Source organism: Lynx rufus, unplaced genomic scaffold (assembly GCF_022079265.1).
Source record: "Lynx rufus isolate CCGP_SWC_20201006 ecotype Redwood Valley unplaced genomic scaffold, mLynRuf1.p SCAF_18, whole genome shotgun sequence".
Taxonomy (NCBI): domain Eukaryota; kingdom Metazoa; phylum Chordata; class Mammalia; order Carnivora; family Felidae; genus Lynx; species Lynx rufus.
In genome coordinates, this window is record NW_025814832.1 from 11,651,455 (window position 1) to 11,660,408 (window position 8,954).

General features: G+C 45.4%; 1 protein-coding gene across 4 annotated transcripts in view; it reads right to left on the reverse strand.

Moving 5' to 3' along the window:
• Positions 1-543: 543 nt before the first annotated feature.
• The window catches only part of PIGW (phosphatidylinositol glycan anchor biosynthesis class W), a 40,898-nt gene continuing 32,487 nt past the window's right edge, over positions 544-8,954 (reverse strand). For 3 of the 4 annotated variants that reach the window (XM_047080896.1, XM_047080895.1, XM_047080894.1), the window contains one exon: positions 544-2,445. In XM_047080896.1, the coding sequence (XP_046936852.1) occupies positions 926-2,431 (1,506 nt within the window). In that variant the 5' untranslated portion in view covers positions 2,432-2,445 and the 3' untranslated portion in view covers positions 544-925. Of the gene's footprint in view, positions 2,446-3,494; positions 4,324-8,954 lie in introns of those variants that run through there. The other variant, XM_047080897.1, reaches the window with a different exon arrangement.

Genomic DNA, 8,954 nt, shown 5'->3' on the forward strand with positions numbered 1-8,954 from the left:
TCAACTCTAGTTCAAAAAAATACCATCTAGGAGCACCTAACTGGCTTAGTCTGTAGAGCACACAACCCTTGATCTCAGGGTTGTTAGAGCCCCATATTGGGTGTAGAGACTACTTAAAAATGAAATCTTTAAAGAAATACCATCTGTGGGAAAAACTTTGACTCTACTAGGTCAGTTCTTGGTTTGACACTCTTGGCAACCCATACTTCATGACTTAACACAGTTTATAATTGTTGTTCAGTGTCTGTTTCCCCACTAGACTGCAAGCTCCAAGATATCAGGAAACCTGCTTATCATTCCTAGCATAGAGTTGGCTAAAAAAATAATCAGTCCCAAAGTAAAACTATTGTCTCATAATTACTAGGCATGTAAACTGCATCATACAATTCATTCCATTTGGAGCATTTAACTGTTTTCTGACTTTGTAGTATTTAAGTATTTGATTATAAACACTTGCTTTCACATACTTAGGCTTTTTTAAAAGGTTAAAACTGAGCAAGTAAAGAAGTGTTGACAATTCCACAATTCACACTGAGATGTTTTCACGTAAATTTTATTATAAAAGTCATACAATAAATTCACATTGAGATGTTTTCATGTAAATGTTATGTCATACAATAAATACAGAATGGTATGTAAGAAGATAGAAAGTAAAAATCCCCCTCACCCTCCAATCTTTCAGTGTCACAACTGCAGTTTCTTTAAAATACTGAAATTTAATAAATATTCTAACGACTCACAAGACTTGTTTCTCTATTGGTTTGTTTTATATAGTGTTGAGACACATTAAAACATTAAGCATCATTTATAGAGGGTTGAAAAAAATATGGTTACCACTGGGTTGCCAAAAGCCCATTTTCTTCACATTTAATATTCTTCCTCATTAAAATATTGCTCTAACACAGGTACTTCCTACCCATACTTATCACCAAAATTTTATTGTCTTATCTTGCAAGTGTAGCACATATATAATTAAACAGTTGGTAAACATATAGAGATTGAGCACAAATAAGGCCCACAAAGTACTGCTGTGTAATGTATCTATCAACAGGTTGATCAGACCAGTAGTTATATTTGACAGCAAGAAAAAAAGTAACTGGTTTCTGTTCATAGCTGTGATTAAACAAAGACTGGGTTCCTTTCTTTCAGCTTCAGAGACCAGAGATTCTAAATGTTTTTTATTTGTGACAGACGAATGGATCAGTTTCCAAGAACATGGTACCACAGCCTCTTTAATTAGAAATTTGGCAAAACTCAAAATTATATCACCCAGTAATAAACTACTAAGAAGGATCAGGCTAGAAGCAACTATCCAAATACAAAAGGCTAAATTGGCCATTCTCCGAGATACTACTTCTACATTTACCTGAACTATGTAGAGAGATATGAAGAGACTAATAGCTGTCAGCAAAATACAGTGGGCTCCTTTTATCCAGTCTTTGACATGTGATCTTTTTTTAAGCATATATGACCCTGTTTGCACGCCAGCCATATGAATTGCCACATACCCCAAGGTAGAAATTATTCCTTCTCGGTTGGCATTTAATAAACCAACCCTTGTGCCACTACCATCAGTGCCATACAAAATTAACCTTTTCAGTGGGGTAAAGTCAAGGGCCAGCTGGTATAACACAATAATGCTGATTGCCACAATCCAGGATTTATTGAGAGGAAAAATAATCAAAAGCAATGATGTTATCAGTTTCACAACGATTAAGGTAAAGAAAAAGTTCCAATGAACTCCATACTCAGTCAAATGTTCCTGATAGCCTATGGCTTTTATAATGACTAATCGTCCTATTCCTAGGAAGACTAATGGCCAAACAGAGTACAATGACTTTGTAAGATAATAAAATCTGGACTCTTCTGTGTATTTTTTCCTAACTTCTGGACAAACCATTGCAGTCCCAAAAATAAAACCTCCTACTCCAAAATCCATCGCTCCTGTCCCATAGAGCTCAGTTTTGGCAAATCTTCTGGGAAAAAGTGGAAAGTCCACAGCCAAAATGGCAATAGCAGTAAATGCACTGTTAATTACACGGAAACAAGAGATGGCTGGAATGTATTCAGATTCTAGACTGATTTTCAAGAATTTTTCAAGCATTTTCTGGACAGGCATTCTGGCACAAGTTCTCCTGCAGTATATTTGATAGAAAAGCCCTGCCCCACAGATAATTACAGCAAGGTGCTCAAGGAGGACAAATGAAGACAAAATGGTCAAAGTGGCCACCAGGGGAATTATTAGGGAAACAAAGTCAATGAAGAATCTAGTTCTCCAGGTATGTGAAGAACACAAGTGCTGTGAGAGAATGATCAGGAGCCCTCTGCACACGATACAGAGTGCAGGCAAACACAAGCCCTGGGTGACTTCCAGCACGCTGGTTCCATTGTGGTCACTGACAAAAGCTTCCTTCATCTGCTTCTGAGACATTTTTTTCCTTCTTCCTGTGAAAATGAGCAAAGGGATGCATTGGAAAAGCAAAGTTCTTGTGGAATTGACATATATATGAACCTTACTGGATTTTACCCTTATTCTTAGGTTTCAGAGCAGAACTTTAGGCTGTAATGATTTCAAATCAGAGCAGAAACTAGAATTTGTGATTTTCCTTCCAAAGATTGTGGGAAGAAACCTAACACTAACACATCAGGAAAAGAATGTCATACTACTAGTATGAAATTATTGGTTAAAAACCTTTAGCTATTCTCAGTATAAGACAGACTCAAAAGGCAATTTCGGATATAACCCCTGAAAATGTTAGCAGTCAGCTAGGAATTCCTATTACAAAGTATAGGATAAGTCATTAAGATTTTGTAATACAAATTGAATACACCTAACTAATGACTTCAAGTCAAAGCCAAGAGGGACAGGGAGAGAAGGCATTTAAGTACACCTTGGAGTACTTCGGTTTGTGTGAACAGCCTCTCTGAACCCATTGCCTCCAGTACAAAATACTAGTTCTCCAGTGACATCCAGAGCTCCAGGAGTCTCCCTACCTCATTTACATACTTTTTTTTTTTTTTTTTTTTTTTTTTTTTAGAGCACGAGCAAGGGAGGGGAAGAGAGAGAAGGAGACAGGATCTGAAGCAGGCTCCACTCTGACAGCAGAAAGCCCAATGTGGGGCTGGAACTCCCAAGCTGCGAGCTCACGACCTGAGTCGAAGTTGACTGCCCAACCGATAAAGCCACCTGGGCGCCCCTACAGTCAGTTTTAACCAGTTTTCAGGTTAAGGTGTAGATAGGTAGAATGGATGCTAATACTGGGGAAAGGGGCGAGGGCAGGGAGGCATGGGTGTATGGCACACACTAGTGTTAGTGGTTCAAAGGGATGTAAAACACCTTTCTGTCATGTATCAGTGTCTGAAAAGTGGCACACAGGAAGAAGTTTGTTGACTAAACCAGAACCATGTTGAACAAATGAATGCATACATGCCTGATGGTCTGAGCCAACAACAATATCTCACTGTAACAAACCGATACTAGTGGGGGCGCGCACCTGGGTGGCTCAGTCAGTTGAGCTCGGACTCGATTTCCAGGCCGGTCATGATCCCAGGGTGGTGGGATAGAGCCCTGTGGCTGGCTCCACTCTACCAGCTTGAGAGTCTCTCTGCCTTTGTCCCCCCACCCTCTCACGTGCACTTTCTCTTGCTTTCTCAAATTAAAAAATTTTTAAAAACTGGCCTTTAAAAATAAAGGAGTCCTTTCCCCGTCTGACACGGCTGTGGCGGCCCTTACACTTCACGTGCCTTCGGTGTCTCGGCGCCCTGGCAGTTTAGCCCTCTATGAGCCCCGCTGCCAGGCTCCCACCGCAGCCGCACAGCCCCCTGGGAGCAACCCGCTTCCGCCTCCCGAGCCCGGCTTCCGGCCAACGTGGGGCGCCTGCGCTTCCCGGCGGGTGGATTCTGCGCGCGCGCCCCGCCCTCAGGACTGGAGCCAGTTTCCCGGCCCCGACGTCTCCCCATGCCTGTTCTTTCCGGTGGTGGGCTTGCTGCGTCCCGGTCCGTCAGAGGAGCCCCGAGCGGAGCAGGCGCGTCACGCGTCTCACCGCACCCTCTCGAACCCTTTGACGGTCTGAGGCCCCGGCTCAGTGTTCAACCACGGCGTCCTCTACTGAAGGACCCCACGGCCCTGTGAGGCCCCGGAAGCCCTGCTTCTCCCGCCAGAACACGGGAGGCCTGCGGCTCATCCCCATCTTACCCCAGCTTCTCAAAATAGTTTGTCCCACCTGAAGCCCTAACTCAGACCCCGGCATCCCCAGCGGGCCACGTGCGCCCCGCGCCGCCGGTGCGCGCCCCGCCTCGGGGGAGGAGCCGGCCCGCTCCGGCCACTGTGTCATTGCAGCAGCCAGCTCGTGCGCTCCGGCCGCCCAGGCTTCCTCTCCACCCCGGCTCGCTCCCGCCCTTTCCTCTTCCCTTTCATTCCCAGGCTCTTCCCGCCGCCTCTCCCGGCCCGCCCGCCTTCGCAGTCGGCTTGGCGGCTCAAGCCGTGGGACCGGTGAGTGTCACCCCCAGCCCAGATCCGAAGCGCTTTGCGACCCCGAAGGGGCAGGTTTGTCCATGGAGCGCTGAGGAACAGGGGGCGTCTTCCTCTCCCTTTTCCCATTTCCTTTTTGACCGTCTCTTATCTCAGGAGAGGGCAGCCCAGCTCCTGGCCCCTGCCAAGAACAAGAACCTTCCATGGTCACCCTCCACCTCTCCACCTTGTTGGCAGGAGGCAGCCCGAAGTAGGGGAAAGGTCTCAGCTGGTAGGCTGAGTCCCGGCTCCTGCCCCTCTCCTCGTCCTCCTAGGGACAGGGAAGGGGCGGCTGGTACCGGGAAGCGTCAAGGTAGCCGCGCCCTTGGCTAGGGTCACATCCACCTTCCTGGGAAGGACGTACTCTCCCCGTGCCAGGTGCTTCCGGAGCGGCACCTCGTCCAGAGAGGAAGTCCTGGTTCCCGCCGTGAACCTGGGGATGGCCCCCCTTGGGTTCCCAGGACCCTCACCCAGATTTTCTCGTCTGCCCTCCCACTGCCCTCTAAGCCCAGGAGGAATCTGAGGCTGGGGAGGAGGAGCCTAGTGATCAGGTTGCTTCTTGCCTTGGTGTTTCATCTGTTCATTACCATCGCTGTTCTACCCACGGTGGTCACACCCTTTCCAGAAATTCTAGGCTGGTAACCGCGAAAACTGGAGAGAGCAAGAGCTGGGAGAACTGGAGAAAACCGCTCTCATCTGACTTGATTCTGGCTGTGAACGAACGCTGCATCATAATAAACAACTTTTGCAAAGCTTCTTCTGAGGTACTAGCCCATTTGATCCTTAACTCAGCATTTTGAGGTGTAGATATTACACCTCAAAGTGTTGTATTCCTTTTTGCCAACGAGTAAGTGGAATAAGGTTTGGAGAGCTAGTGTGATCTGCCTTGCAGGAGTTGTGGTCTTTCGTTTCTAACTCCACAACCTATTATGCTCCCCCTTTGATCCTCTCTTAAAATGAGCTTCGAGTTGAGGGAGCTTTGTTCTCCTTGAGTCTTGGTTGGCCTCCTCATGGCTCTCTCTTGGACAGCATATGGTTAGTGTCCAAGGTGAATGTGCCCAACACATTTCTGATGCCCTCTCTCCTTTTTCCAGTTTCCGTGAAGTCCTTATCCCTGAGTTCTTTCAAATGCTGGATGTATTCAGAGCCTCAAAAAAGCCTCTGCCAGGGTTAATTCATTACAGACACCCCTCATCCTCATCCCTTCTTGCTAGGGAGGTGTGAGATCTGGGAAATTCTGAGTCTGAGGGTCATTTACAATTTTTCAGAAATTGGCCTGGGTACAGCCTCACAACGCTCTGTCTCTGAGACAGATTTTCCTCTGAAATCCTTGCCTTCTTAACGTTGACACTGGACTGTTCTACCTGATTAGTGTCCCCAAATGGATTATCTGTCTTGAGTAGTACTAACAATATTCCCCCTCTGAGTGAATATTCACATTTGTACTCCCATGACATCAATGACCTTCACAACCCACCTGAAGGTTACCTTGTAAGGTAGATTTTACTATCCCCATTTTCAAGATGAGGGATCAAGGTGGGCCACGAAGGTGATGTGGCTGTTCTATGAATGACTGAGCTGTGATTTTGCTCCCTTACAACAACTTTCCTAGAGGATCAGGAATTGACTCCAGCCTCCCTGCTCTATCAGTTACTGACTATACTAAAATAGGATGTGGAGAGGATAGGACATGAGACTTCTCTGTCTCCTAGTGTCTTCATCTGGCACACTGACTCAGAACATACGTAGCCCTACCTCAAACCCTTGTAGTAAAACTGGCCCTGAAGGAGCCCCGGGAGCCTCTCGAGGTTCTCATAAAAGTTTTCCCTGTTCCCTAATTGGCAGGGGATAGGACAGACTTTTCCTCTTTGCCCAGGCTTGCCCTGGTTCTCATTGCAGTTCCTCATGCTTGGTGGGAGGAGCAAGAGTGAGTCACTCTGGAGAAGCCCTTACCTGTGTGTGGCCCTTGTTTTCTCTCTCATGTCATAGGCTCTGGGGGTGACTCTTCTCAGATTCCTCTGGAACTAAGCCCTTTGCTGGACCCATGCTCCAGCCTGTGCCCCCATGACCAGGTGGATAGAACTCCTTGTGTCTATGACCCAGAACCCTGGCTGACCACATTGAAGCAGGATGCTCCAGCAGGTAAAACCTCACCTTTAGGTAACCTAGGCCCTGAAGCACCTAAGGCACCTTCCCATCTGTCACTTGGCTGAGTGAAATTTCCACTTGCCCTGACCTGGAAGGGAAAGATCCCTTAGAGGTTTTTTCTTCTTTTCTCTTTTCATGTAGTCACTCCAGTCACTTTTCATTTGTCGTTGAGAATCTTTTCCTGATACCTAATTTGAATCTCTCTTATTATGGTCTTTAGCTCTTTTTCCTGGGAATGGTAAGATGGGATTGGTAGGGGAATCCTGAGGGCACTTTGATGATTTCATAAGCCTGAACCAGTGAGGGAGTCCTGAGAAATGTCCCTGCCAGCCTGAACTGTTGAGGTACAATGAAAGCCTGGGGCTTCCAAGAGGAGGTGTTCTTTGAAGCTGAACCTTAAAGAATATGTAGGAAGTAGACGGGGGAGAAGGGAAATAAGTAGTCCAGCCAAAGAGGTCAGCTTGTGCAAAAATGTGGGTGAAGATGTCTGTGTGGAAATATAGAAGAATTCTGATGAATGGATCATGAGTGAGGGGTTGCTATTGTGACATGAAACCTGCCCTTACTCCAGGCCTCTGCCTCTTTAAAAAGGCTACTATGGCCTCAGCCTTGCAGGATTCCAAATCACCCATCTCCTATCCATATCATCCTTCCTATGCACCTCTCTGTCCAGAGAATGCCAGTAGATATTCGCTGAGTTTTTACAAAATGTTGCCAGGCACTGGGCTGAGGCAGATGTTTAAGGTGATACCTGCTCTCTAGGAGCTCACAGTCTAGTGGACTCCTAGGCAGGTGAGTGCCTGAGACTTAATCAGGATAACCAAGTGTGAAGCCAGGCAGCCTCAAGGGAGCCCTAATAGACACTACTACTTGATCATCTTCCAGACTTTTGTGTCATGAAATGGGCTTGAGACTGCAGAGAAGTCGGTGAGACAGTTGTCTGCTCTGGGCTTTTTCTGTTTGTTTTTATTTTTATTTTTTTTTTCTTATTAAGAAAGTAGTAATGGGGTGCCTGGGTAGCTCAGTTGGTTAAGCGTCCAGCTCTTGATTTTGGCTCAGCTCATGATCTCACAGTTTGTGGGATTAAGTCCCAGGTTGGGCTCTGTGTTGACAGCATTGGGATTCTCTATCCCTCTCTCTCTGCCCCTCCCCAGCTCTCGAGCATACTCTCTCTTTCAAAATATATAAACATTTTTGTTTTTTTTTAAAGCAGTAATGTTCATCACAACCATACTAGCAAGCTGCTCTGTGTTGAGCCCTTGCTATGTAGTGGATAGTATGCTAAGCATCTTACATGTACAATTTTGTTTAGTCCTCAAACAAGTTACAATGTTATATGTACAGTACTACTGTATCCCCATTTTGGAGATAAGGCTCAGAGAGGTTAAGTGACTTATTCAAGGTCACATTCACTATAAGCGGTGTAGAAAATATAAGCAAAAAGAACATTAAATTTTAATTGGGGTGGCTGGGTGGCTCAGTTGGTTAAGTGTCCAACTTCTGATTTCGGCTCAGGTCGTAATCTCATAGTTCATGGGTTCAAGCCCCGCATTGGGCTTCATTTCGCACTGACAGTGCAGAGCCTGCTTGGGAGTCTCTCTGTGCCCCTTCCCCACTCATGCATGCATGTGCTCTTGCTCTCTCGCTCTCTAAATAAACCTTAAGATTACCCATAATTTTACTACCCAGAGATAACATTTTAGAAAATATCCTGTATTTTTTCCCTAAATATATATATTTAAAACATCTGAAGCTATCATACTTTTTTGTAACCTATTTTACTTCATTGTAAGGATTTACTATAAATTGTCTACCATTTGGTCATTTGGGTTGTTTTCAGTTTGCTTTACAATTACAAATAGCTGAACATATACTGAATCTTCTTATGGCCTTTACATAGGATCGTTTTCTAAAAGCAGAATTGCAGGCTTAAGAGGCATGTGTAGTTTTTAGGCCTTGACATATTATTGCCTAATTAAAGAAGAGCTGCTTTTAAAAGAATAATAATAGCTAACTTTTGGGGCATATGCCAGGTGCCTTCTCTAAATCTTGATGTGCTTATTAGTGTCTGAGGTAGGTGCTACCACCATTCCCATTTTACAGATGAGGAAAATTGAGGGACAGAGAGATTAAGGAACTTACATAACATTGTACAACTAGGCAGTGGTAGAATCTGGATTCAGATCCAGGCAATCTAGCTTTCAGGTCCAGGCTCTTGACCGTTATACTTAGCTACTTCCTTGGTTGGATCAGAGCTGATCATAAATGATGGCTCAGATTGTGATTTTTACCCGTC